This window comes from Desarmillaria tabescens (genome assembly GCF_030435595.1).
Source record: "Desarmillaria tabescens strain CCBAS 213 chromosome Unknown EV420scaffold_2, whole genome shotgun sequence".
NCBI lineage: Eukaryota > Fungi > Basidiomycota > Agaricomycetes > Agaricales > Physalacriaceae > Desarmillaria > Desarmillaria tabescens.
In genome coordinates, this window is record NW_026848301.1 from 709311 (window position 1) to 735495 (window position 26185).

A 26185-nucleotide genomic window follows, 5' to 3' on the forward strand; every position below is an offset into this window, starting at 1 on the left:
ACATTAACCTTGCGAATAGAACACTCTAAACGTAAAACAACAGATGTCGACCGGGACGCTACGCACTGACGACTCCTCAGATCCTTTAGTTCTCTGTTGAAAGGCGTCGCAGCGAGATGCTACTGTTTACCTGGCTCACTCAAGCGTTTAACGCCATTCTTCGCCTTGGCAGAAAGCCTTCCACAGTCTCCATCAGGCACGTTTTTGCCCTGGCCGAACTGGCAGAATACCATGTATCCACCGCTCATAGTCTTCTCAGCTTGGAGGAAATATTGTCTTCCTCCGTCAAGACCGCGGAAAAATCGTCGTCGATGAAATAGACTACCGAAAGTGCCGACTTTCCAATGGCCGTGCGTCTCGGCACGAGTTCCTGGTCGTTACAGTTTGACAGGTTGAAGAGGGACGAAAGGTGGTCCTGATGATAGATCGTCGGGATGACGAATTTATCAAGTCTGCTTCCCTGGCACTGGCACACGGTTCATCGACATCTCCCAAAGATTCTGTTCCATCCGCACCCTCCGAAGCCAACCCTTCCGACCCGTCCGGGTCGCCAACTAAACCCTCTGACAAATCAGACTCTTCCCCACCCCCGCTTCCTGGAAACACAAGGGTCAAACCAAGTTGGCACCGCGCAATGTTCGAAAGCAGCAGCCGTCTTGGTGCAGCCCTTGGTGCAGTTCACCGCGTCACAATTCTCCGCAACAAAAATATCGGGTTAGAAGTTCAGGGAGAGTCTGATCTGCTGATGAGAATGAATTTGAAGAGATCCAGAAATGGGAAGGTCGTTTACCTGGAGGAGCTGTTGGCCCTCGTCAAGACGATGTCTGACAATATTTTGGGGTCCGAGTCCGATGTCATATTTCCCTGGTGTTTCTGGTTCGTGTCTACCATATGGAAGGTCTTGGAGATGGAGACAGAGCCAGAAATTACCAACTACTATGATTCTGCAGGTCAATCCTGCGGTAATATCTTGGCAAGAACATTCAGGCCTGAAGACTCTATCTCTGCGAAGACACCTGAGACTATCAAGCTGGAATGGGAGCAGCTGAAGGTTGCCGTTGACGAGGACTTGACTGAGGACCAACGGGTGAACATGTTCATACATCGCATGGCTTTTTCTGATACAGCTTTATTGGATTTAGGAGCTGCGTGAGCTCGAGACTGATGCCAAACTCAAGAGTTGGACGCTGAAGAGACAGAACTTGAAGCTCAAGGCAGTGCTTGATGCTTGATAGATACACGACGGTTTCTCCCTTTAGTTATATTGCCCACTGAATATATCTTGCTTTGTCTCAAAGTCGTGCAGTAAGTTTTATTGAGGAGCAGGATCGAAGTCACCAGTGTGCAGGGGGTCTTTTTGGTCTACAGGGTGACGCGCTGACACCTTGGTCACCTTGGTATGATAATGCGATGTCGTTATTTTACGTCACGAACCCGAATCTAAAATAAAATTCTACGTACATAAATACAAGGGAAGCAGCATACGACGCTCATGGTACTTTGAGGAAACCATTGGCTACTTGCGTAAATAACGAATAAGCTGTTGCACTTGCGAAAGCGGGCCTCCTTTGCCTTCAGAATCAGCTCATAAATCACTGGCAGCTCTTGGTACGAGGTATAATTCCATTGTAGATCGTGATCCTTATCCGCATATATACAAAATCGTCAAACGTAAAAGCATCAATTAGACACCCTTATCCACCATAGTCCTATGCTTGGTCCCAAGTATAGCATTCCACAGGACGACCAGCGCAGCATAGACTTCCCTTCTCCTCACACCGCTCTTCCTCCACAGGATCCTCACAAAAGCAAGGACACATAACAAGAAAGACGCGTCCAGACACAGACGTCGTAAAATTATGGCAGAGGGTGATCGATTCTCGTTCTTGGAGAAGAACTTTGCAAACTCACGAAGCTGCTCGATCCCTCTAGAGATAGGATTCAACACCAAAGACCACATCCCCAAATCATCAAAGTCCCATTCTGGGCCTGTGCCTGGACTGCCCCGAGGTCCTGTCCAACTGGGGCTGAGCCTACGTCCGCCGAGAGAAGAATGAGATCGAGAGCTTAGCAGATAGATGGATTCAATTGACTCGATGCGTTCACTCATGGCGGCCAACTGTGCCTGCACGTTTTCGACAGCACGCTCAAGTGTAGGCCGCGTTGCAGGTCTCACTGGTACGTAAGGTCCAAACTGAGGCATAAGAATAGGTTGTGATTGCCCGCGGTATTGGGGGTGGGAGGGGTATATATGTGGCGAGCCAGTCACTTCATTTCGAGACGACTGAGAGAATTGGCTCGTGGGATATACAGACGACGGTGCTGGGGTGAGGGAGTCGCCAAAAGCGGATGGGGTTTCGAAGCCGGGTAAGGGTTGGGTTACAGGGGACACCGCCGTGAACAGGAGGAGGAGACATGGCAAGGGATCCGGTCATGGGTGTTCGGTACCGATGAGAGGAAAGTGAGGATTGGGGTCGGTTCGGTTGAGGCATCTCTATTTGCTCGGGAGATAGGTTGGGAAGTTCGCCGGCTTCATCTGCGCTATCGTCCACTTCGGAACCGGAATCTGTCTCTTCTCGTTGTTGGCTATGGATAGAATGTGATTGATTTTGATGAATGTAAGGTGATCCGCGAACTTCATCTGAAGCAGTAGAACTAGACGAGGAGGACACCCGGGATCTTGACATGGTTCCTACATGCAACAGAATGAGTGTCTAGGAAAGTGAATCAGTGAAGAACGCTTACCACTCATAACAAGATTGAAAGGGTCACCACCATACGCCTCGAGTTCCTCAACAAGGCTCTTTGTAACTGTTTTGTCGGAGTATTTGCGCAAGACCTATACGGGTCAGGATAGTACAAGACTGCACAATCAAGAAGTCGTACCTTGAGAAGGGCGTCTACATACAGCCACTTGGCTTCGTATGAGTCCAAATCCTTGTGCTTAGCCCAAGCATCCCTGCGTTTTCCGGCCGATGAGCAATGGAACGCAATGATAGTACAATGGCGCCGACCATTTTGCACGCCCCAGCATGTCCCACATTGCTGGCCGCGGTGACTTTACATTTCCAACCGTCGCTGTAAGGACAGATTAGAATAAATGAAGGTTCTGTAAAGAAAATGAGCACCTTGCTTGTACAAACTAAGAAAACGAATGTCAGAAGTACGATGAAATAATGCGCCACGGAGTATTTACCTGTACATTGTCAGTTTCTCCTCATAGTCTGTTTGGATGGGTCCAGTCTTGGGTAATCCCTGGACAATCTCAACTGCACGGTCAAACTGGGCATCAATGAGCTCGTTGGATGACATGTTGTTGCCCCTTCAAAGGGCGTAGTGCTCGTTTTCTGGGTGGTGGTAAGGTCGTGGTACAGCGAATGTCGGACCCACGTGAGAGCATCAGGGGCGTAGCTACACAGGGACACACTCCTTGCACAGCTTCCATCGTGTCCCCACCATCATGCATCGAGGCTCCGATTCCAGTGACAGCGAGGACGATGCCCTTTTCTCGTCTGGCGCTGAAGACGACGCTGAAGCCGTATCAGTGACCCCAAAATCGGGGAAAAGGAAAGCCCGGGAAGATGAAGGGCGGGGGCAGGCCATCATCGTACAGACCGCCTTCGACGCGTACTTCACACATTCCAGCTCGCGACCTGCAGACATCTGCCAACGTTTTTTCTTCCTTATACCCCCGCTGTCCTCAACAGAATACGCAGAAGCCATCGCTAACCTCCCCGACCAGCAGCTTATATCAGTACTCTTGACCGATTCCAAAGCACGAAATGCCCTCTTCATCAGGATTCTACGCGAACTAAAAGAAGGCTTCAACGTGCTCTGCTACGGTTATGGATCCAAGCGAAAGCTATTGAACCAATTCGCAGTCGAGCGTTGTTCCAAAGCGGGACACGTCGTCGTAGCGAACGGCTTTCAGCCCAATTTCAGTATCAAGGATTTACTCAATTCTATCGAGGCCATTCCTGGTATCCTCTCCCTTCCTGCATCCTCTACTGCTATCGAGAGCCAGGCGCGTCGGATATCCACGTTCTTCTCTCAGCCATCGCAAAAACGGTCACTCTACATCATCATCCATAACATCGATTCTCCCAGCCTTCGCACCACCAAGTCCAAGGCTTGTCTTGCCCTCCTAGCCTCTAACCCTCGTGTTCATATCGTGGCATCCGTAGACCATATCAATGCGCCACTGATATGGTCTTCCAGTGAGGCATCCTCTCGAGGAGATGGAGGCTTCACATGGCTATGGCACGACATGACTACCCTTGCTCCGTATGATTTCGAACTCGCCTATGCTGATCGCTCCTCAATATCCGGAGCACATGGAGGTGGGTCTCGTAAACAGCGCGATGCAGGAGGTTCGGGCGCCGCAAACACCACGAACATGTCAGAGACGGCTGCTGCCCATGTCTTAGCCTCCGTCACACAAAAAGCCAAGAAGTTGTTTGTGCTTATGGCTAAGAAGCAGCTGGATGCGGTGGAAGAAGCTGGCGGCCCGCCGGGGAATGACATGCAACCGTTCGCGATAGGATACGGGATGTTGTTCAACGCTGCCCGCGATGAGTTCATTGCAACGAACGATACGGCCTTGCGATCGTTACTTGGAGAGTTCAGGGACCATAATCTGATTCTAGGTGAGCAAAGCACATCGGGTACGGAGATGCTATGGATACCACTACGGAAAGAGAGGTTGGCCAATGTTCTTCACTCGATACAGGTGGAATGATGAAGGATTTCCCTTTCTCGAAAGTACGTCGGACTTTGCTGTATACAATTGTATTCGATGCTTGATACATACTAATACATTTACATCGTTTATCTTATTGTGTATCTCAGGACATGTCAACGACGCAGCGGATGCATTCACCACCCTAAGGACGTTGATGAGCTGAGGACTAAACGAAATGATAACGGTCTTACGTGCATATCATGGAACCCTTCGTTGATCTCGGTAAACTTCCTATGGTGAGTAACGTACTCGTCAATCTTGACTTTGCCCTGTAGGTAATCTTCGAATGGAAGTCAGTCGATAACGCACGAAACGGAACGGCGTGGCCTAATCACCTTCAACAAGACCAGGAATCTCAGTCCTTCCTTTGACACCGCCGAAGGCACTCCCTCGCCAAGTGCGGCCCGTCACCAATTGGAATCTGAGATAGCAAGCGTTAGATAAAGATAGTTTGCCGCGGCAAGCAGGGCAACCTACGGTCGTGTAGAAATCTCTTGGCCGGCAGCGGCGACCCCGATGACAGTTGAAACACCCCATCCTTTGTGGCAAGCCTCAAGAGCAGACCTCATAACATGCACCTAAAATTCGATCAATAAAAATGATTTCAGCCTAAAGATACGACCCACATTTCCAGTACAGTCAAACGTGTAATCAAGTCCGCCATCAGTGAGCTCGACGAGATAGTCCTGGATACGGGTGCCCTCAGGAAGCTGGAGCGGGTTGATGAAATCAGTCGCGCCAAACTTCCTTGCCCAAGCCTCTTTGCCCGGATTGGTGTCGATGGCAATGACACGGCTGGCGCCTACTAAAGCCGACGTGTTGATGACTCCAAGGCCGATGGCGCCACAACCAAAGACTGCGACAGACGATCCCTCTACGAAGGAGATATCAGAAGACCACGCATACATATATACAAGACCATACTGATGCCAGGCTGCTTCACAACGGAGCCCCATGCGGTGGTTATACCGCACCCCAGCAGGCAAACCTTCTCCAGGGGCGCTTTTTTGTCCACAGCAACGACCGACACGTCGGCGACGACGGTGTATTGAGAGAAGGTAGAAGTACCCATCTAGACTTCCTAATCAGAGCAGTCCGCGATCAAACGCGTTGAAAGCACCTACAAAGTGGTGGATAGGCTGACCCTTACAAGTAAAGCGGCTAGTATTGTCAGGCATGAGACCTTTGCCTTGAGTCGCGCGAACTAGAAGTAGAGATCAGACCATGGCAGTTACTTTGCGCAAAAAAGGTTTACCTTTCCCACAAAGGTTAGTTTTGCCGCTCTTGCAGAATTTGCACTCTCGGCACTCTGTTACGTTGTTGGAAACACATATTAAGACGGGAAGGCGCGTGTCTCACCGGCGGTATAGAGCGGGATAACATGGTCACCGACTGCGACACTAGTTACACCTTCTCCAACGGATTCAACCTTATCAAAAAAGATCAGAAAATATCAGTAGCGATGGAAGGGTTCTCTTACGATTCCTCCGCCCTCATGACCCAGGATAACGGGGAACAGACCCTGCATTGAACTTGGATAAGCATAGTAATCTCGCCGTCTGAGCTGAGGCAGACCTCGGGATCCTTGCCGCTGCGAGTGTACTCGTCGGTATGGCAGATTCCTGGGAAGCCGATAAGTGGTGTTTCCGCTGCGCCACGCCGATTTGTGCTTACCGGTGTGAAGGATGTGAATCCTGACTTCATGGGCCTGGGGAGGCGCGACTTCGATATCCTCAATCTTGAGAGGCTCACCAGCACCCCAGCAGACGGCGGCCTTGCACTTGATTACTTTACCGGCAGTGTCAGACATGATGGTGGTTGGAGAGAAGGAGATGTGGGTAAGTCAGATAGCGAAATTTGGATGCCTTTGTATGTCGACAATCGGACCGGCTAATTCTTTTTGGGTATGATTGGATCTAAGTCCGTCGTATACACATATTCATTCTCTTGCTAGACTTGCTGAATAACCATTGTGTCTAGAGTTACGATTTTACGCGTCGATTTAATAGAAACCAGCATTTTCCCTCGTTTTTGTTCTGGAAAAGATGAGTGACCGGGTCAACTTACGCGCGAAGGTGTGCTCCTATGACGCATCATCAGGGCGCTTCGTGCCTAAAAAGGATACGGGTATCATAGTACCCTTGCCTTCACATCATCATGTCCTTTACAAATCTATACTACAAGAGGGTACTTGTCTTTGTCACTCTCTGCCTACGGCTGTATTCATAGCTGACAAAAGACCACAGGGACACCCAAGGCTTGCTATATCTGCTACAAGCCAACCACGACCTGCCTAGCTACCATCAACGCCGTTGACTTTCTTTATACATGCCCCACCCATCTCACCGACAGAGGCTTTGCTTCGCCTATACAAGAGGAACCCGCTAAACCGGCTGTAGACGAGAACGAGATCGCAAAAGTGAAGGAGGAGTGGGAGGAGAAGCAGAAGAGAAAGGCAGAGCGAGAGAAGGAGAAAGAAAAGGAAAAAGAAAAGGCAGATAAGGTGAAAGATAAGGATGACGACAAGGATAAGAAAGAGAAGGAGAAGAAATCAACACCACCAAAGTCACCACATTCCTCAGTTTCACCCCCTCCGACGCCTGCAGCTCATCAGCGCTTCGCACTACATAGGGATATCTTTGCTAGTACGTGCTATTACTGACTTGGACCGTGAGTACTGACTGAAATCGTCAAAGTGCGACAAACCGAGCATCGTAGACGCAGACAGGCCGCACAAGCGAAGGATCTAGCGCCTCGTTTCCCCGGTGCACCCCGAGGAGAATTAGCATAGCCGCGGTCAATACTATTCAGCATTCTGTGTCGACGTTTGTATTATTGGGATCTAGTGTATACTAAATTGTACACTTGTTTGAATATGACACATTCCTTCGCCGCCAAAGGGTACGGCAAGGGTATTTAATGTATATACGCAGGAAGTACTTTTATGAAAGCATGGGGTAGCCTCTAATGATCCAGAAATAGCATCGGTACGAGGAAAACCTTTTCCATGGACCGAATATGACATAGACCACCAGACGATATAACTGGGGAACCGAAAGATGCCTACCCGTATTTAATATTTGACAATCACCTTGGCGCCTCGCAAGGACGTAACATAGTTCGACGGGATCAAAGTCTTCAAGACATCCTGTTAGGGTAAATCCACGTATCGGCACAATGGTTGTTCAGGTTCTACTCTCAGGATATGAATACGGTGCAGTTTGACACCAAGGCAATCAGGGTAAACAGGAACGCTTGAACGTCAATGACAAAAAAGGACTTACACGATTCCTCTACTATAAGGCGTAAGTTTCCCCGGCTTAGGTTGCTGCGTCATCCCCTACACGAGATCATGTAGGCAGTTGCGTAAGGACATGTCCCTCGAATATCTTGGGTATGCGCAGTTATGATTTAAAATGGGTCGTCTACAATAGCCTGAGAATGAATCCAATGAGTCAGAAGTAGAAAAACAGATTAAGTCCGATCGTATATACGTGGTCTATTGTCCAAGGAAATAACGGTTTAAAGTGGTAAGACGGTGCCAAAGACATAATCCCAGAACTTGCCTACAACGGCCTGTGAGAAAGAGAGTCTCCACCTAAACAACAGACACGTACTGGTTACACCAAATGCAAGCTCGTAGTTTTTGTAGTGATGGGCGAGGTGGTATCGTTTCTGTTCCTTCAAGTATGCCGGAAGATTGGTGTGATGAAGCCTGAAATTTCAGGTCAGTAATGAACCAGGTCAAGGGGTACCGCTTACGCATAATGCATGGTGTCATAGATAACATCTACAGGATTACTATCAGCCGTGTTTGAAGTCCGATAAAAATTCAGTACTCACAAAACGCGAATGCTCCGGATATAATTCCATTTGCCACCGGAGTGGGGAAGAGTTTGTACGCCAACTGGGTGAAAGGGAATTGGAGCGCCGTAAACAAAATCGGCGGCATGACGAGTCTCAGTCTAAATATCAAATGTTAACCATTGTTCACTACCAAATGACGTTTGGAGCTGCGCACCGGTCCATAGGAAGGTAATGGTGCACGCCGTGGAGGAGGAAGTGTAGCGTGAGGAATGCACCTTTGTCGGGAAGATTCTCATCGAGGTGGAACAAGAACCGATGCATTCCGTACTCTAATATGGTCCAGATAACGTTTCCAATGAAGAAACAGATGGCGGATTTCGTATAGGATTCTATGGGGATCTGGGGAAGCAGTTGTACAGGGAGTATGGGATTCGCAAAGACCGAGGGGAGCGACATGCTGAACTGCAAGATGGAACGTAGAGCGAGGTATGTCGCAATTGGAATCCAGACGAGGGGCACTGCATACCACACGCATTTTGTGAACACCTATGAGAGTGGTGAATGCCACTCAATAGACTGTTTAACGATTGTACGTACCTCGAGATAGGCTGGCCCGAACAGCCGAGCCGAATATGACAGATGCCGGGGTTGGTGAATTTGTTGGAGGTAAAAGTTTTTGCTGGGGGATGGTTGAGCCGGAGAAGAGAAAAGCATACGTAGACATACCTGAAGTTAGCATACCATACCTGAGGCAGCAGGGGCTTACTCAAATCTAAGAACGCATTCTTCGCAAAATCCGCTTTAAGGTCGGTGTCTTCCGGGTGGAAATCCTCGTCGGCGACCCAGTCTAAAGGAGCTCATGTTGGAAGGAATTCTGCGAGACTAGTGACAGTACGCACCCTCAGAGCATGTATTCTCCTGATTTCCTACCCTACCAACGAGAAACTCCTCTAGCATGTCGTATGCAGCCTCTGAGTGTTGATGCTCGTTCTTGTCACTCATGACGTCCTCAATGGGTTGGCCGGCATAGCGAAGAAGGATATCCTCGCCACCAGGATGGTCAGCTAAGAATCCTGTAATGTCGTACACCTTCCCTCGGTAGGATACCCAGCAGCTGGAAGCCGTAACATGTTCTTTGAGGTCCTCGGGAGAGTAGATTCTAATCCTTTTGGACATGGTAGAAGAGGAACAAGACCCTTTTTGGCCGGCCCTTCCTCTTTTAGAGATGCCTGCCGGGCGGCACAAGAATTTCAACTGCCAACATTAACCGTGACCTTTTCTTAGCGTTCAGGATTATTGTATGGTCGCTGCTCGTACGGTGCATATCGGCATCTATTGTTTTTTGAAATTTGTCCAAAAATTCTGATGAACTTCTGCTCTTGCCAGCTCACCTGACGAGAACTTTTCCGGTCGCGGTCTCGTGAACACTACCATATGCAAGCATTGGATTCTTTCTATATAACATCGGCCGAATTATGGGCGACATCACTGGAATTCATCCAGCAGACACTTGCTTTCAGGCTATTGCCCTCCATGAGGTTCTCTTGGTCTAGCGCATTGGTAGCGACGACGTTGGTCCAGGACGCCTTTGCGCAATGCCCTGACTATACCACGTATGCACAGGTCAGTTAAATATTAATCTTGAATAGAGACCGCAAGGACACTAACTGCATTCCTATTTGCAGAGGTCTCAGGGAAACCCATCGGGTGGTCCTTTAGGTTTACCGTACATGCGCCCTGACCCAGCCTGCCGCACGTTCAACAGTACCGCCGTCGAGGTAAGCCGTGTTCTTCTGCGTTGAGATATATATTACAACCGCTTTTCTTTACTAGAAAGTCGTTGTGGATATGAAATCACGTCTCAAAGATCCGGATCTCGCGAGATTATTCGAAAATACATTTCCTAATACTTTAGGTTCGTCTCTGTGTATCCTACATCTATTTCCAGCGGCACGCTCCTCTTCGTACAGACACAACAGTCAGGTATTATAATGAAGTGCGTTTACTTGTTCATTTCCCCCCTCTCCGTTCGAATGATCTCTCTCGAAGACAGAGAATTTAGCTTTCATCATAACGGGGGTTCGAATTTCTGACATCAAGCATAACTTTTAGCCCTCATTCTCACATATATAGGATATAACGTTTGTGCATGTTTCTTAGTACGCGTCCATGGAATTTACTCTCTCTATCAGAGCACAGTGGCTACGTGATACCGCCAACCAGGTAGTATCTGCAATCCGCACGCTAAAGTATCATCCACTTAACTTCCAGCAGTTTGCTCATTATGGATCCTTGCTCTCCGTCGATCCGCATCTGGCTTCTCTTGTCAAAGCTGTCATCAATAATGAAGCACGTTACGTCGCAGAATATCCATATTGTAGGTCTCTTTTCTAAGGTTCGGTTTGTATTCTAGTAATATGACGCTTCTAGGTGGTGCATTTCAGCCGCCCCCAGAAAGTGGACTTGCTCCCTCTCATAACGATTGGGCGGACGGCGTTATCGTAAATCCGTGAGTATTGCGCTAATGTCTGTAGTGGTCTTCTCTGAGGCAGGAATGAAGACCTGTGAACAATCAAACGGTTTTCGAGTGCAAGGTCAGAACCACCCGCTTGTTTACAATACATTTGTTAATGGAATCATTTATAGTATGAAATCGACTCCCTGTGCGGATTCTTGAAGCTTTCCAGAATCTTTTATAATGCTACCAAGGACGATTCGTTTATGAATGACAACTGTAAGTGTTTTGACATATTTCTGGCATGTAAAGTTGACGATTCGCTTTCAAAGGGTTTTCTGCTATCGACCAGATCTTTCGAGTCATTGACGAACAATCCCAGCCGACTTTCGATAAGAACTTTAATTTCATCTCATACTACAACTGGACCGGTGGAAATGGAGCGTTATCTCCTAGCGTTCCAAACGACGGCAATGGCGAGCCAAAGGCGTATACGGGTATGGTGAGCCTACGACCATTGTTCGTCTTCGATTTGTCTATTTAGTAGCATAGGTTGGCACGCATCATCGTCCTTCAGATGACCTCAGTGTATTTGGTGAGTTCTCTAGTAAATTTCAAGAAGACTACTGAAGTCTCTCTTGAAGCGTTCCTTACGCCAGCGAATGCTATGCTCAGCGTCGAATTGGCTCACCTCGCTGCGATATTGGATTCCACGGGTCAAGGGCCAGAATATAAGTGCTCTGGCTAAAACATGGAGCTCGCGCATCCATGACTCAGTCTGGGAAAATACTATTGTCGACAATATTTTTGCATACGAAACGAACGGTGAGTGTATTTGTCCATAACTGCGGCTATTGGTTGATCATCTCTTGCAAAGGCTATGGTGCTCGATATGTTATGGATGATGCCAATGTACCTGTAAGTCTGTTACACATCTGTAGGTTTTCCCAGATTACATACTGTCTTGTACAGTCCTTGCTATCCCTTCCGTATCTTGGATTCTTGCGTAAAGACGATCCAGCCTACGTAGTCACCCGTAAGCTTCTCCTTTCATCTAAGAATCCGTACTACGCTGCGGGGAAGACATTCAATGGCATCGGGTAGGCATCTCGACATCTATCCTTTGTCAGGTTCCAACCCACGATTGTATTCTTTGTCTTAGCGGACCACATGTGGATCCGTGGCACCCGTGGTGCGTAGTTCTTGTTGTCAAAATGGTGCTCATTCAACAGGTTCTATTAGGCCAATGTCCCAGATATCTGCAATATTTGGCACGGATAATGACGATGAAATACTTGAATCATTGTATATCATCGCTAACGTGAGTACTTACGCGTATTGTTGAGCCTTTGTACTCACTGTCAGTTAGAATACCAATGGGCTCGGTTTGATACACGAATCTCAGTCGATATACAACTCTTCGGACTATACGCGGCCTTGGTTTGCGTGGGCAAACAGCTACTTCGCAGAGTGAGTAAACGATTTATTTAGCAATTTCTTCATGAGCTCATTGCGCAGGATGCTCTTGGATTTGGCGGAACGAAAGCCTGGTCTGATTTTCTCTGAGGATGTGAGCTACAGGTCTGGCCAATAAATGCCACTACTTGGTACACCATGCATGTACTTATCTGAAACTTGAATCCTTGTGTAGCAATTGATCGTACACGTAAATATCTTGCCTTTGTGCTGGCTGTGTAAATCAAACCACAAAATGCCGTGACGTGACGTTACCTCCATTCGCAGTTTCGATCCTTTATATAACTCATGCTGGTGTTCTCAACGTAGAACAGAATTTCTTTCTTCCCTGGTGGCATATTCTTTCCCACCATCATGTCTTCCACTCCCCGCGAAATTGGTACTCTCATTGTCGTCATTGTCAAAGCCGTACGGTTCTCTACTCCTGTATTACCATCTGTCGACTAACACGACGCTACCAGAATCATCTCACCAACAAGAGGCACATAGGGAAGCAAGATCCCTATTGCTCTGTTGAGTTTGAAGGAAGAAAAGGACGCACAAAGACGATCAAACGCGGTGGCCAGCATCCAGAGTGGGATGAAGAGCTTCGGTTTGCCGTGTTTGAGGATGTTGAAGACGAATTGGCTCGCACAGCAGACCGGACCCCTTCACCGCCCTCCAAGAACGGGACCTCTCCACTCAGAAAGTCAACAACAAAGTTCAAGACGAAAAAAGTAATCAAGCTTGCGGTATACGCGGATGACGCTAGAGAGCCTGAGCTCGTTGGAGAGGCAATGGTGGATCTGACGACGGTGCTGACCAAGGGTGAACAGGATGGTGAGCAAACGTCAGGCTCCTCCTTTGACTTATCATCGTTAATGAATGTATAGAATGTTACACCTTGATGTACAAAGAACGATTTGCTGGTCAAGTCTACTTGGAGCTGACATTTTATTCCAATGTATGTCTCTTCTCTAATCTGAGTCGTGTCGCATCTCGCCTAAGCACTATCTCTAGGAAGCTCCTCCTGCAAAGAAGACGAAGCCCAAGCCCAAAGACAAAAACTACGCCGGCCCGGGAGAGTTTGTAGGCGAATCGTCGACGCCTAATGGTCAAGGCGCGCCCTCTGGCAGGATTGTCTCTACGAGCGTATTGCCTAATCATCATCGGCGACAGTCGGAATCAATATCTTCAGCGTCTTCTTTGAGACCGTCGAGCTCGTTGGCGCGGCTTGATCTCTATAACCCTCCTTATGAAAGGCAGCGAAGATTGACGTCCATGAGCAGTGTAGTGAATGATTTTGGGAACCTCGCTTTGTCCGATTCCAAGAGACGCGAGAGCTTCCCGGTGGGTGATTCAGTTGATATTTTGATACACAACCTGTAACCATGCCTTCAGCCTATAGCCTCTGCGCCTGGTTTGTACGGTCCTCGAGGAACTCTTCCCCCACATTCTTCGTCTCTTCCGCCGGAATCAGCGTATGGTTATGAGCCAAGCATATCTGATTCCGTGTCAACTTACGGTTCAATGCCTCCTAGTACTCTTCCACCACAGCCTGGTTTGCCATACCCAGCACATGCATCATACCAACAGCCTTATGAAATGGCCCCAACACCAAGTTTTGCCAAATCGACGATGCGACCACGTTATAGTGTTCCTACTTCATCTTCAGGGTTCATGCCACTGTCTTCTCATTCTCGTGCCCTTCCATCTCATCCTTCGGAGCCTTCAGGTTTCGCACCTCCCTTGTCTCATACGCCTATCCCGACTCTTTACACCGGAAACCACTTTCCCCCTCAGCAAAGTTTTACGCCTATGCCACCTCAGACTCCGGCTTTGATGCCCTTGCCTACTTCTTCGTCTTCGCCTTCGTCCAGCATCTTAGATGGCCCGTTACCTTATCCGGGCACGACACAGTACTCATACCCATATACACCGGCACCGCCTACGCCCCTTGCGCAGCCGTATATGCCACATATGTTGTCCCAGACACCGCATCCTCCTCTACAACAGTCTTATACCGGCTATCCAGTGACATCAACTCCGTCTCAGGAACCAATCTCTGCGAGTTCTTCTCTGTCCACAAGCCAAGGCCCTGGATCAAGACCTCTGCCGCAGCCGCAACAGCCTCCGCAAGTTCATCCGCCGCCGCCTCCAGTGAATCAGCCGCAGTATGGCGCTTATAGTCCGTCACAGACGAATAGCGTGATGTTCCCGCCTACAAATGGTTATCAGCCGCCTCCTCCACCACCACCTCCACCTCTCCAAAACAATTCACCTCCCCGTTCTCCCCGTTCTTATATGGAAGCACCTCAGCCTGTCGGGCCGCCGCCGCCGCCTCCACCTGTGTCTCAATATGAGCCTCACGCTCCTCGACGTCGCGCCAGCCTACCGACGCCACCTGGACAGAGCCAACAGCAGCAGCAACCACCACGTGGAGCTCTCCCTATTCCTCCCTCCTCCCCCTCCGCCTGGAGATTACCATCAGAATGCTCACCCGTTGCCTATTCCCCCGCCACCACCATCAAAGTTTGGGCCTCCGGCTCAACCGTACGTACCGGGACCTCCTCCTAGACCGCCTCAACTCGATGCTGAGGGCCATTGGGTGCCTCCGAGTATGCCTGTCCAACAGTCATACCCGCCGCAAGGATGGGCGTGATACGGCACGGCCTGTCATGGCTTTTGTGTTTCTGCTGATTATAATTGTCTTTTCCATCATCCTCCATTGGACATAGCCCTGCATGCATCAATCATCAACTAATACACATATTTAGGACATTGATACATATCCCAGCGTTCTGTTATTGTCGAAAACTAATAGGAACATACTGACTATAAGTATCCAATTGCACTTGCTGTCGATGCTATGAACTACTCTTCCGATTCCTTTGCTAACCTCCACTTGTTGATTTCGGTTTCTGTCGGTACGATTCCGCGCCTGGTAAGTTCTAAGCGAGCCTGTCTGCGAACGGTGTTTTCCTGCACACGACGTTCCGCTTCGTATTCAAGGAGTGCATGTTCAGCCCCGAATACCAAGCCAAAGACACCAGAGGCTCCGACAAGGAAACCTTTAAAGGACATTGGTTGTCGTCTTCTGACAGTTAGTTGGACGACCAGACAGCACGGAGAAGACAGGCACCTGTACCAAGGCCATGCATAATGTGCAATGATAGAGATCCCAAGACCAATTGCAGTCGCTCGTGCAGCTACCTGAAGATATGTTGAACCTTTTGTCGACAAAGCTTAGCAGGAATGAAACAGACTCGTATTCCAGCCTCTGTCTGAAGATCCTCTGCATGCCGTACGTCCTCTTCACGGCGGACGCGAGCGGTGGTCATGGAGGAACCAAGAGATGGTGGCAGTTCGTTTCGTTGTCTTTTATTTGAAGCCGACGATTTTGTCAAATGTTGCCTGCCGGTCATGACGCGCCCGAGATTTTCTTCTTCCGTTCCACCACGACGATGCAGCGAATACTGGGCACCACTGTTCGTATCGCACGGCCTCTACACCATCGTGCTATCTACACTCCTCGCCCCTTCTCGACGAGCGTTCGACGTCTCGCTACACCTTCATCCGAGTCACCGGAGGACCTCGCAAAATTTGAAAAGTTCCAGAACACGACTATATTCAAGGCGTTGCGGGATAACCCGGATGCGTCTGGCGCTTTAAATGATTTTATCGCATTCATTAAAAAGCAGGGTGTGTATCTTGCTCTGCTGGGTATCCTAGGCTTATAAATACCAGGGCTTGACTACAGAACACCGCCGTCCAAGGTGGCAATGATCAAGCTTGCCATGAATCCAGAATTTAGGGCTGCCTTTCAGAAGGTTAATGACGAGTGCATGAAGGTTGGCGTTGACTTTTCTTCCAAGGTGAGTGTCGTGTTGTGATCAACGTTGGGGCATTAGTCAAAAACCTTTTCTTCAGGAAGTTCAACAGGAAATTATGGACGTGTTCGGCAAACCGCCCACAAGCGACGATTGAAGAGTATGGTCCACAGTCCATTGCCCACCCCGCTGTTGAGCGAAGGCTCCAGTTGGCTGCATCGAGTTTCGTGAAGATAATTCGAGTACTTCTACATGATATACACGACAACAATTCTCTTCCGAATCCTGTATTTCTATGAGCGACGTCTACTCATAAATACAGAGGTTCTCAAAATATCTGTTATCAGAGCATTGGGGTAAAGCGGAGTCCAGGACTGCTTGCCTGGGACAAAGACATTGCAAATTGACCATCGCTACGGGACTAGATGCACCCTTCAGATTCGACAATATGCAGCACTCTGTTCCATAATGGCTTCTGACGAAAAGCAACAGCCTTCTACCACCGCAAAGATCGACTATCAATACTCTAATACAAAAAGCTGGCCATTCTCGGAACAGGCCAGCAGCTTCGTGTCAGCGCACGGAACCACATGAACGATTTTTTGGCCACGAGAACACGATATCTGGAATAAAAAATAAACGCATGTGCGAGAAGGATGTAGGCCGTATGCACCTCTTTTATCACTTTGTTCGAACGGCGCAGGTCCCATAACCGAACAGTTCCGTCTCTGTCTCCACAAGCAAATAGTCCTCCTGACGGCAAAGAAGCGCCTGGAAAAATTTTGAGCATTGAAAGCGCATATGTCGTGCATAGAAGCAAACCTCTTATATACCGTCCATTGACTTGTGCACAGGAGTGGCCAAATCGTTGAACTGGGATCTCTGGCACCACTCGGTGATCTCGTAATTCGAACTGGAGGTCTCGATGCGCCACCTTGAGTAGAAGGTTAGTTTGTCGCCTTTCAGTGATAGAAGAGAATAATGCCGCACCTCTGTCAAAGTGCAAAAGGGTGAGGACGTCGTATGAGAGTGGTAGATTATATTTGAGGTCTTCAAGGTATTCACTACGCGCTCAGAAGCTAGGTCGTAAAGGTTGATAGTACAATCCGCTCCACCCGACATGAGTTTATGACTGGTGTCTCGTATTGAAAGCAGCGATTGCACGAGAGAATTGTGTTTCATCGCTAGCACCTTTGGAGATGCTGCAGAAAAATCGGATTTGACTTCCCAGAGGTGAATAACATGGTCATATCCACCAGTCGCAAACATGAGGGGTTGCATCATAGCAGTCACGGAGCTAACTCCGGCTCGTTTCGCCTTATTCCAGGGCCTAGTAAAAGTCAAGGGAGGCTAGGGATATTTCAGCTCAAGGTAGAATAGGTTTGAATTGTGTACTGACAGCTGGGAGGCCAATATGAACTGCAGATAATTGGTGACTCTCCTGCAATCTGCTGAAAATGACCACACTGCGAGTGCCGTTGGACAGAACACAGGCATCATCAACAGGTTCTCTGAGGAGGGTGGGTATATAACCTGACGGACGATGTCTACGATACTAGTGAGTAAGAGGAAGACTCTGCAGCACGGGAAAAATGACCGTACTTCAAGCTAGGCGTCACCTCGAATTCTTCTAGAGTGCCGTACATCGAGACTGCCAAATATGTCGGAAATTGAGGATGCTGCAGAACACGCCGCGCTTTGTCATACTGTTCGCCGACCGGAAGCCTCAGTGTTTCGCAAACAAATTGATCTGTGGCCGACTGTGGCGCGCGCGCGTCGACAGACGAGGATATGGAGTCAACGACTAAGTCCTTAGTGACTTCTGCATTTTCTTTGACTTGTGGGAGGAGCGACCCTGATACAATGGCAGTATCGTTATCGTCCGGCTTGATGTTGATACTTTTGGATTCAAGGGGTGGAACTGATTGGCAATAAGGATCTTTCAAAGGTTTAGGCTCGGGGTCAGGTGGGATCTGGCTGGCATATGGATGCTGAAACGATAGGGTGCCCGACACAAAACCTCGGGGAGGGGGCTTCGATGCGGCATGGTTCGTAGGCGGGTGGAGAATCAACAAATTCTCGCGAGGTAAAATTGACAGAGATCCAGATGAGAACGAGAGGACGGTTTGAGGTACACCAGATGACGGTGTTGGCCTTTCGAAGCTTGGAAGCCCATGGTGAGAATTGTTGAGGTCAGATTGAGCCATCGACTGATTGACTAAGAAGAATCTACTAGAAGTGGGGTTAGTAAAGAGAAAGACTTGCAAGGGTCGCTACTGGAATACTATACCATGAATTTGAGTGCTCATCTCCATTCACATCTGACGAAATCACAGAAGGCCAGCGCGATATAAAACTTTTCTGCGCGATAGTTGGTGGTGGTTGGTGGTGACAAGTAAATTTACAGTCGGTCCGAAGGTGCCGAACTTCAGCAGATCTCTCGTTACGTCAGCAGCCTCTTCACCTTCTACTCATCACCCATTAAATAATGGCATCGACGACGCGACCTGTTGTTTTCATGGACATCAACATTGGAGAGACGCCAGCAGGGAGACTCAAGATGGAGCTGTTTAGCGATATTGTACCAAAGTGCGCATATGAAGTGATTACATCTTCCAATTTTACTGAAATCCATGTCGTGAAGGACGGCTGAGAACTTCAGGCAACTCTGCACCGGTGAATACAGGTAACTACACTACAATCTTTTTGGTTTATCCTCGCTGACGTGTCAGCCAGGGTCAACTCACGACCTCAAGGATATAAGAACGCGACATTTCACAGGCAAGCAGAGATTTCACCGCGATTAGTATTTACCGTTTGTTCATTTCATATCTAGAGTGTAGGATTCCCCGTCTGCTCTTCAAATGGTAATTCTAATGTTGCATACAGAGTGCCGAACTTTATGTGTCAAGGTATATATACCTTTCGATGCTCAAAGGCTGAAGTATTGATGAACGACCAGGAGGTGACTTTTTAAAGGGTGATGGTACTGGGTCATTCTCGATTTATGGAGACAAGTTCCCGGTGAGTGTCTCGGGGCACTTCAGAGGCGTAGCTTAATCACACAATGCTCACTTAGGATGAGAACTTTCAAGAGAAGCATACAGGACCCGGTCTCCTCTCGATGGTGCGCGTCGACGCATCTCTCTCAAAGTCAGAACACTGACAAGATTTGGTAGGCAAATTCTGGTCCTAATACCAATGGATGTCAGGTAAATAATCTATACTGTGTTACAATATTGCTAATCCAGACGTCTATAGTTTTTCATTACTACGGCAAAATGTGATTTCCTGGATGGAAAGCACGTTGTCTTTGGAAGAGTTATCGACGGTATGTTGACACTGAGAAAAATCGAAAATGTGGCCACAGGTCCCAATAACAGACCAAAGCTCCTCGTTAAGATTACAGGTGAGAAATGTCATAAATAAGTGCACCGCTGCTTATGTTGAATTTTTTGTAGAATGCGGAGAGATGTAGACACCGGTCTTGCTTCCCTTGTACTTATAATATGAGAACTGTTACAGACTAAAAAAAAACAATGCAAACACATGCATTTCAGTGAACGTGTTATATGATGAAACATGCAGAGCTCTAGCTCCATAGGTGAGTGGTATAGTTTTCTGTGAATTGAACGATCACAGTATCCACAGAAGAGGACGCAGGATAGTTGTGTACTTTCATTCTTACTTTTACAAACCACAAACTACGTAATCTTACAGGCACATGAAAATGAAGAGGTAGATAGATATCTAGGTCAAAGCCTTCATCGAACTTGCTGGGTCATAGGCGCACCTGTCGGGACTGGCGCGTGTGGTACAGGTGCATGCGGTGTCTTGATCTTGAGGCCTATAAAACACCAATCGTTAGCGAGGGAAATATAATTTCGTTGCTGGGTAATTCGTACCCATGTCTTCCGCCAAAAGACTGGCGCCCTTCTCTCCAACCAACAGAGCCGAGGAATAGGTGTTCGTACCCAAGTTGTCAGGACAGATGCTCAAATCCACGCATTTCAGGTTTTGAGTTCCTGCGCAAAGGAATCAGGACATTGACGCGGTCGTTGGACAATGCACACACCATATACGTTAAGACGACTGTCGACGACTCCGCCTTCCTCTCTGGCTTTCATGGCTGGGATAGTAGGTCAGAGGAAGTGAAAATAGATGGCGTTGAGGATTTACCGCATGTCCCCAGACTGTGCCAGGTCGTCTCGACATGATCAGCGACCCAGTTATCGATCGCCTTGTCGTCTTCCTCGCTGTACTTGATGTCCTCGTGAACCTTGTTCGCGTCATATGTCTCGCCCGGTCTACATACCGATATGGTCAACACTTTCGAACTAGTCACCATGGCGCTCACTTATGCCAAGTGCCCATATGAATTCCAACAGTAAATCCGTCCGGGAGCAGCTCCTTCGCCGTCCTGATGTCTATATCCTTGGCAGCAGCAGGCGACGCAGGATGGAAGTGAGGATGATGGGAAGTAAGTTCTCCTCGGAAGGCTATTCGCGCTCATGAGATACTGGGAGATATTAATATGTAGTCAATGCACCCACCATCCATCCTACGAGCGACCTCACGAGTCTTCTTGTAGCTCCAACGGATCGGGGCGAAGTCGGCTTTATTGTTCATGAAGCCACTGTCAAAGAAAGGCTCTTGGTATGGGTTCTGTGACTTGATGTGGATCTATTTGGAGCGTGTCAATGGTTATAGGCTATTATCACAACCTCCAGACCTTTCCACGGCTGGCAGGGTATTCCTGAGAAGATAGAAAATCAGTAATGCAAAAAGGCTGGGATCACTTGATACAGACGAGGTATTGGAACCTGTTTAAATAGTATCAAAAACGTAGGTAAAACTTGAAAAATGACAATGCTTGCATAGTAATATACTTCCCAGGAGGGAGAAGACTGTGATCGGCGTAAGCTTCAGGAAAATGTGAGCTTCAAGTCCCTTAACGGTGCGGAAATCATTGACCTCCTGACACAATTGAACCGAACCTGAGGAAGCGGTCAGAGAATTAAAACGACTCCGCAGGTCACATACATAACCGGTTTGTCGGGCTTGTCCTTGAAGTACTTGTTCCACAACTCATTAAACTCCGGACCCATTTCCTTGAGCTCTTCCTCGGTCGGGCGAATCTAACGCAACACGTCGTGAAAGGGTGGAAAGGTAGCAGCAAGAGAGGCAATACCTTGAAACCTGCATCGATAGCATTAGACGACAACCTGGCCTTCTCAGGACTCGTCTCCCATTCTGCAAACAGCTCCTTCTGGGCTTCCTTGTCTCCTCTCAAAAAGTCGTCTAGAGTGAAGCTCTCATTCGAGACGCGGTACACTTTAATTATGAGAATTGGGAACTGTCAGTACTGGTCTTCGAGAACTTACATGTAAGAGTGGTATAATGATCCTGATACTGCTCTCTGCAATTCGCAGAACGTTAGCGACACATGCACAAGGGTAAAAGATGGATACATACCCAACACCAGGAAGATCACTGACTACTTTCAAATCCAACTTCTTAAGCAATTTCGCATCGCCAACACCGGAGCGTTCCAGTATTTGGGGCGTTCCAAGGGTCCCACTGCTCAAGACAACATACTTGCGCGCCTTCACAATGGTCTCACAGAGCCTGCCCCCGTCTGCCCTGTTGCGAGCAGGCACGTACGCCACTCCAACAGCCTTGTTACCCTCGAATATGACTCGGGAAACGCGGGAGTTGGTGCGCAAGTATAAGTTGTTCTGGACGTCCATGACGCTGTGAACATAAGCTGAGAATCGAAGGTCATTAGTCTGTTAATCGTGATAAACTACCGACTTACCAGTGGCTGCGTCGCTACGTCGGCCTGTATGTCTGTTAATGTACTTGGCCCAGATCTCCGAGGCATGGGATGTATCAAGGTCTGCGGCGGCATATTAGTCACGCTCAGAAAGCGGGTCCATAGTGTTGTACCTTGGATATCATCTATGAATGTAGTTAGTCCCAGAGCTCCACCATGAAGAACTATACATACCGCTGAATGGGATACCCACAGCATCTGCCGCCCTCAAAAAGTCCTGCGCCAATGGAGTGATAGACCCTCCATTGCTAATGGCGATAGGGCCGTCATATCCGTGCGTGTCGTTGTTAACAGGTTTTTGGTAGTTCTCCAGCTATCAGGATGTGAGTTGTGACTCCAGAGATTTGAAAAAGAACTGACTCGTTTCATCAAAGGCAGGAGATCTATATTGCCTCTCGTTAATATTCTGGGTAATTTAGAAATTGCTCTACGTGCCTTTGGCCTCCCAACCCTCAGTCTTGAAGTCGTCTGTCAAACAAAGGTTAAATCAACTCTATCTACTGTCTTTAAAAACATAAACCGACCCCAGTCAGATGCGGATGCCTTGTGGACATGCATATGATTAGTCAAGTGGGCCGGTGTAAAACTGGAAGTAGCCTACCCTGGTGTACATCTGGAAATTTATGCTGTTGTGATCTTAGCGATTTGACAATGCATACAGACATAAAAATACCTGCTTCCACCGCCTGCGAAACGTTGTCAAATTGAGTGGTTGATGGAACGAGGGTACACTACGTACCGAGGATATTGGCGCATCTAGAACAGAGGTTATTAGGGTCCCCTCAGGTAATAGGATAGAACACTTACGGAACGATGCTTTGTCGGCCTCGTAAGTAGGGAGACTCTTGAGTATCTGTGTAAAAGGTCGCCTTGTCGTTACTACAAGATGGCTTCAGTGGTGTTCGAGGTTTTTAAGACGGTCGTAACTTACATCCCGTCGCGCTGCATATTCTTGACATAGATTCCGGGTCTGGTGAATCATAGGTTAGTCTATGACATAGGTGAGCGGTCACTTGGCTTACCTGTATACCCAAGGATCGTCACGGTTGTTGGCTCCTCCTGGATAGACGAGAAAATGTTAGAATATGTACACGCCAATAGAGTGCACACGTACCCTCAATGAGCATGACCTTCAAGGTGGGATCGGCGTAGGCCAACCTGCCAGCGACGACGCATCCTGTTGACAAAGACGTCACCCATCTGACGAAGAGAGTGAGCCAGAAGACAGACCTGCTGGACCGCCTCCTGCTACAATAACATCGACTTCTTCAGGGTGACCCATTGAGCTACAGAGACAAGAGAACGAGAGTTGAGAGGTGGGATAACTAAGCCCTCTTAGTATTTATATGTCTTGCATTCCAAGCTCCGCGGAGGAGAAAAGTATGATTGGTGGGCTGAGATCTGATCCTGACCATGCGGGCAGTACGTATCGGTATTACCACTCAAAGTTCAAAGCATTACTGGGACGGGAACCGGGCAGGTTTGTGTCGTCAGATGATAGTTTATGAAAAGATAACCACGAAACGAAGTCGTCATGGGGAAAACGTAGGGGTTACGCTTCAGGGCATCTCTAGCATCGTGACTTGGTATCTCTTGCGACGAGTATGCATACATCGTCAACTGACTTGTGGCAAAAGTAGCTTAGGAGGAGTGACGTGTGAAAGGGATCCGATGTGAGATCATGAGAAGACGGCTCGAGGACGACGATATGATGCCCGGGCTTCGAAAGTGGGGAAATCTGGGGAATGTAATTGATTACCCCAATTTACGCGATAGTAATACCGTTAGCGTATGTGCAAAAAAAGGAACGACAAAGAAATCTTTGAACATACCCATGACTCGACCCTCGTCAATACCTATCTACATACAATGGCGGCGCATCAATGATCTCGTCCCATGCCTCTGAGAGCCGGATAGCAATTAGGCAGCTTCGTCAGCTGATTATTGATGGCAGAAAGTTCATCCTGGACTGGCGGTGAATTGGAGTCTACGATTGAATGTATTAGTCCCACGGGCGCGAAGGTGGAGATAGCGGGTTGCATACAAAGGAAGCATTTCCTACCCCGATTACCTAGCGCGATGCTATGCGATATCGGTCAGATGACAGCATTCTCCCCGGTTGTACATTTTCTACCAGGACAACCATCCCGTGGTATGGACATCTTTTCTTGGAGCATCAAGCTGCGCGTTCTGAGCCGTATCAATTGGGGCATTCAGTAAAGGAAGGCCTAGAGAAGTCGGCAACGATAAGCAGTAAACGGGTGCATTGGGGTACGTTAACGGTACACGGGTATGTAACCACTGTGAAGTCGCCGCTTTAGCTTTGTATTCAACTGTAACTCGATGCTCACCTACAGAGTATAATCCCAACTATTCCAGAAAGTCTATTAGTCCATGTACGACGAGCGACGCGGCGAGGTGGCGGTGGGCACGAAGAAAGCCGGTCGACGTCACGTGTCCGATTCTTCTTTGTAGTCGACAGTCAGTGGTCACGATGGAAGCTGAACAGCCCATCGACAACGACAAGGTGGACGTTTCAGAGAATTTCCTGTCACAGATTCTTACGCCAGGCTCATCGTTGCACCCGACATTCCTTCTTATCCTCGACCTCTCATTTGCCGCCCTCCTTGTGGTGCTCGTACTCCTTTTGTTCCTCACATCAGGCAACGTACACTTCATTGGATTGATTGGGATAGAGCTGGCGCTCTGGGCGAGTGTAAAATGGTGCGTAGCCTTAAACAGAATATATGCGTACAATCTCTCAACATACAACAGGTTCGTCAATGAACTAGAAAATGCCTCGCCATCAGGAGGAGAGGAAACCAAGAAAAACATATAACATTTATCACCGGCGGCCCTTGTCGTTATCTTCATACCACTTCTTTGTTCTCTTGGCACTTTCCTGGGCCAGTACAAATACTGCGCCACCAGTCAGCAGGCAAACAACCAAGAAGAAGACACTCACGTTCGCGTTCTGTTCCATCCAACCCTTCACGAAACGCTTGCGCAGTATCTCCAGTTGACCCTCCACCTCCACCAGCAGGCCCTAGTGCTGCGAAGTGCTGTGCTTGATCTATCACCTCCACAAGCCGCTCTCGGAACGTCTAGTATAGCATTGGCTGTCAAGTCGTCGCGGTATCTAAGAGTACATACCTTAGTTAACATCTGGGACATTTCATTAGCCTGTTCGTCACTGAGCCTAGAAGCAAATGGATGAGAACGGTGACATGCGAGATAAAAGGGAACGTGCATGTCCATTATTGTCTTCCCAAAGCCATACCATAACCCCCCAGCGCCGACCAGACTAGATAGGCGTACGCTGCGAGGTTCGGCATTGAGTGCATTGCGAACGCGATTCCCAAAGGGCGTTGGTATATTGAAATCAGCCCAATCGCTGTAGAGGTCATCAGCGCCGTCGAGGGTGTAGGAGGGCCCAATGATACCAACGAGTATATCACGATATATGCCATCCATATTGGTATCTGGTACTTGCCCTGCGCTGCAATCTGTACCCAGGACGCGTCAGAACAGTCGTCGACGCGCCGCAAGTTGTACAAGACCCACGTCGCGCTCTGACCCTCCCCACAGGTGGCCAAGGTCGGGAATCTTCTTGCTGAAAATGCATTGTATTTTCTGTTGCGACAAAGTAAGAAACAATAGGAAATTACACAAAGGCCAGAACGGACCTGGTTGTCGGCCAATATTGAGTCAATAGAAAAGTAATCGTCCTCCATGGTAAAAGGGCCCGTTTGTCACTCGTCACGCTAGGACCCACCCTTCCTTGTTGTCCTTCCACTATAAAGAAGATCATCATCACAGCATGGGCGCCTATCATTCTTTCGTTCTTCGTAATGCTCAAAATAATATTCAGAGACAGCAAGGATTTTCCCTTCATGTACTCTGCCATCACTCACTGACAATCCTTCAAGCAGACCTCACCGTCAAGCCCAAACCCACCGCCTACAAGGATCCCTATGTCGATGACCACAACTTGGGCTCCCTCGAACGCGAATGTCAAGGACGAGAGGCCATCCAACACGTCTTGTATCTCCTCAATCCTG

General features: G+C 48.4%; 14 protein-coding genes across 14 annotated transcripts; 7 read left to right on the top strand and 7 right to left on the bottom strand.

Annotated features, from left to right (window-relative positions):
• Nucleotides 1-418: 418 nt before the first annotated feature.
• Nucleotides 419-1232, top strand: EV420DRAFT_1635194 (uncharacterized protein; the record flags this gene model as incomplete). Its single annotated transcript, XM_060476413.1, has 2 exons — nucleotides 419-1087; nucleotides 1143-1232. 2 exons carry the CDS (start codon nucleotides 419-421, stop codon nucleotides 1230-1232), a joined length of 759 nt encoding a protein of 252 aa, XP_060338201.1.
• A 358-nt stretch (nucleotides 1233-1590) lies between these two features.
• On the bottom strand, nucleotides 1591-3379 carry EV420DRAFT_1501977 (uncharacterized protein). Its single transcript, XM_060471090.1, has 7 exons — nucleotides 3197-3379; nucleotides 3129-3132; nucleotides 3015-3058; nucleotides 2887-2959; nucleotides 2746-2839; nucleotides 2384-2692; nucleotides 1591-2322 (listed from the first exon to the last, which is right to left on the bottom strand). Exons 1-7 carry the CDS (start codon nucleotides 3310-3312, stop codon nucleotides 1685-1687), a joined length of 1278 nt encoding a protein of 425 aa, XP_060338202.1. The 5' UTR covers nucleotides 3313-3379; the 3' UTR covers nucleotides 1591-1684.
• A 55-nt stretch (nucleotides 3380-3434) lies between these two features.
• EV420DRAFT_1501978 (origin recognition complex subunit 2-domain-containing protein) lies at nucleotides 3435-4771 on the top strand. The gene has a single exon (XM_060471091.1). It carries the CDS (start codon nucleotides 3461-3463, stop codon nucleotides 4736-4738), a length of 1278 nt encoding a protein of 425 aa, XP_060338203.1. The 5' UTR covers nucleotides 3435-3460; the 3' UTR covers nucleotides 4739-4771.
• Nucleotides 4772-6813, bottom strand: EV420DRAFT_1501982 (class III ADH enzyme). The gene is made up of 12 exons (XM_060471092.1): nucleotides 6416-6813; nucleotides 6317-6363; nucleotides 6222-6263; nucleotides 6101-6170; nucleotides 5997-6050; nucleotides 5866-5945; nucleotides 5666-5813; nucleotides 5368-5615; nucleotides 5219-5319; nucleotides 5077-5162; nucleotides 4933-5021; nucleotides 4772-4883 (listed from the first exon to the last, which is right to left on the bottom strand). The coding sequence occupies exons 1-12, from the start codon at nucleotides 6549-6551 to the stop codon at nucleotides 4845-4847; spliced, it is 1140 nt and encodes a 379-aa protein (XP_060338204.1). The 5' UTR covers nucleotides 6552-6813; the 3' UTR covers nucleotides 4772-4844.
• Nucleotides 6814-6898: 85 nt separating this feature from the next.
• EV420DRAFT_1473730 (VPS4-associated protein 1) lies at nucleotides 6899-7532 on the top strand (the record flags this gene model as incomplete). Its single annotated transcript, XM_060469166.1, has 3 exons — nucleotides 6899-6928; nucleotides 6981-7386; nucleotides 7438-7532. The coding sequence occupies 3 exons, from the start codon at nucleotides 6899-6901 to the stop codon at nucleotides 7530-7532; spliced, it is 531 nt and encodes a 176-aa protein (XP_060338205.1).
• Nucleotides 7533-8060: 528 nt separating this feature from the next.
• EV420DRAFT_435277 (oxidoreductase) lies at nucleotides 8061-9866 on the bottom strand. The gene is made up of 8 exons (XM_060482106.1): nucleotides 9448-9866; nucleotides 9275-9395; nucleotides 9146-9227; nucleotides 8763-9094; nucleotides 8585-8706; nucleotides 8504-8531; nucleotides 8359-8456; nucleotides 8061-8307 (listed from the first exon to the last, which is right to left on the bottom strand). The coding sequence occupies exons 1-8, from the start codon at nucleotides 9722-9724 to the stop codon at nucleotides 8264-8266; spliced, it is 1104 nt and encodes a 367-aa protein (XP_060338206.1). The 5' UTR covers nucleotides 9725-9866; the 3' UTR covers nucleotides 8061-8263.
• EV420DRAFT_1501996 (Six-hairpin glycosidase-like protein) lies at nucleotides 9743-12698 on the top strand. Its single transcript, XM_060471093.1, has 20 exons — nucleotides 9743-9866; nucleotides 9935-10171; nucleotides 10234-10326; nucleotides 10382-10463; nucleotides 10519-10544; nucleotides 10598-10627; nucleotides 10709-10771; nucleotides 10823-10925; nucleotides 10979-11057; nucleotides 11109-11142; nucleotides 11195-11282; nucleotides 11336-11505; nucleotides 11551-11610; nucleotides 11726-11828; nucleotides 11881-11921; nucleotides 11976-12103; nucleotides 12166-12195; nucleotides 12246-12324; nucleotides 12373-12473; nucleotides 12522-12698. The coding sequence occupies exons 2-20, from the start codon at nucleotides 9983-9985 to the stop codon at nucleotides 12595-12597; spliced, it is 1575 nt and encodes a 524-aa protein (XP_060338207.1). The 5' UTR covers nucleotides 9743-9866; nucleotides 9935-9982; the 3' UTR covers nucleotides 12598-12698.
• Nucleotides 12699-12746: 48 nt separating this feature from the next.
• On the top strand, nucleotides 12747-15181 carry EV420DRAFT_435857 (uncharacterized protein). Its single transcript, XM_060482108.1, has 5 exons — nucleotides 12747-12887; nucleotides 12941-13298; nucleotides 13352-13422; nucleotides 13479-13808; nucleotides 13860-15181. Exons 1-5 carry the CDS (start codon nucleotides 12834-12836, stop codon nucleotides 15033-15035), a joined length of 1989 nt encoding a protein of 662 aa, XP_060338208.1. The 5' UTR covers nucleotides 12747-12833; the 3' UTR covers nucleotides 15036-15181.
• Nucleotides 15182-15183: 2 nt separating this feature from the next.
• On the bottom strand, nucleotides 15184-16335 carry EV420DRAFT_435894 (uncharacterized protein). The gene is made up of 3 exons (XM_060482110.1): nucleotides 15725-16335; nucleotides 15601-15671; nucleotides 15184-15552 (listed from the first exon to the last, which is right to left on the bottom strand). The coding sequence occupies exons 1-3, from the start codon at nucleotides 15881-15883 to the stop codon at nucleotides 15333-15335; spliced, it is 450 nt and encodes a 149-aa protein (XP_060338209.1). The 5' UTR covers nucleotides 15884-16335; the 3' UTR covers nucleotides 15184-15332.
• On the top strand, nucleotides 15923-16445 carry EV420DRAFT_1635202 (uncharacterized protein; the record flags this gene model as incomplete). Its single annotated transcript, XM_060476414.1, has 3 exons — nucleotides 15923-16160; nucleotides 16206-16333; nucleotides 16389-16445. 3 exons carry the CDS (start codon nucleotides 15923-15925, stop codon nucleotides 16443-16445), a joined length of 423 nt encoding a protein of 140 aa, XP_060338210.1.
• On the bottom strand, nucleotides 16337-18710 carry EV420DRAFT_435874 (WD40-repeat-containing domain protein). Its single transcript, XM_060482109.1, has 7 exons — nucleotides 18579-18710; nucleotides 17891-18520; nucleotides 17688-17835; nucleotides 17279-17638; nucleotides 17111-17222; nucleotides 16962-17059; nucleotides 16337-16911 (listed from the first exon to the last, which is right to left on the bottom strand). Exons 2-7 carry the CDS (start codon nucleotides 18493-18495, stop codon nucleotides 16807-16809), a joined length of 1428 nt encoding a protein of 475 aa, XP_060338211.1. The 5' UTR covers nucleotides 18496-18520; nucleotides 18579-18710; the 3' UTR covers nucleotides 16337-16806.
• A 41-nt stretch (nucleotides 18711-18751) lies between these two features.
• Nucleotides 18752-20115, top strand: EV420DRAFT_1502014 (cyclophilin-like domain-containing protein). Its single transcript, XM_060471094.1, has 9 exons — nucleotides 18752-18877; nucleotides 18933-18974; nucleotides 19025-19069; nucleotides 19178-19200; nucleotides 19251-19312; nucleotides 19368-19415; nucleotides 19468-19500; nucleotides 19550-19697; nucleotides 19750-20115. Exons 1-9 carry the CDS (start codon nucleotides 18777-18779, stop codon nucleotides 19764-19766), a joined length of 519 nt encoding a protein of 172 aa, XP_060338212.1. The 5' UTR covers nucleotides 18752-18776; the 3' UTR covers nucleotides 19767-20115.
• EV420DRAFT_1635205 (GMC oxidoreductase-domain-containing protein) lies at nucleotides 20053-23406 on the bottom strand (the record flags this gene model as incomplete). The annotated part of the gene is made up of 28 exons (XM_060476415.1): nucleotides 20053-20135; nucleotides 20194-20313; nucleotides 20364-20417; nucleotides 20468-20595; nucleotides 20646-20787; nucleotides 20842-20971; nucleotides 21021-21044; nucleotides 21099-21111; nucleotides 21178-21211; nucleotides 21263-21285; nucleotides 21332-21426; nucleotides 21480-21622; nucleotides 21673-21707; nucleotides 21764-22055; nucleotides 22107-22187; nucleotides 22238-22249; nucleotides 22299-22437; nucleotides 22485-22530; nucleotides 22556-22592; nucleotides 22649-22667; nucleotides 22726-22750; nucleotides 22798-22810; nucleotides 22864-22880; nucleotides 22932-23003; nucleotides 23056-23094; nucleotides 23147-23183; nucleotides 23239-23301; nucleotides 23355-23406. 28 exons carry the CDS (start codon nucleotides 23404-23406, stop codon nucleotides 20053-20055), a joined length of 1968 nt encoding a protein of 655 aa, XP_060338213.1.
• Nucleotides 23407-24914: 1508 nt separating this feature from the next.
• On the bottom strand, nucleotides 24915-25998 carry EV420DRAFT_436380 (uncharacterized protein). The gene is made up of 7 exons (XM_060482111.1): nucleotides 25811-25998; nucleotides 25689-25757; nucleotides 25572-25630; nucleotides 25375-25518; nucleotides 25278-25323; nucleotides 25090-25228; nucleotides 24915-25043 (listed from the first exon to the last, which is right to left on the bottom strand). Exons 1-7 carry the CDS (start codon nucleotides 25856-25858, stop codon nucleotides 24970-24972), a joined length of 579 nt encoding a protein of 192 aa, XP_060338214.1. The 5' UTR covers nucleotides 25859-25998; the 3' UTR covers nucleotides 24915-24969.
• Nucleotides 25999-26185: the final 187 nt, after the last annotated feature.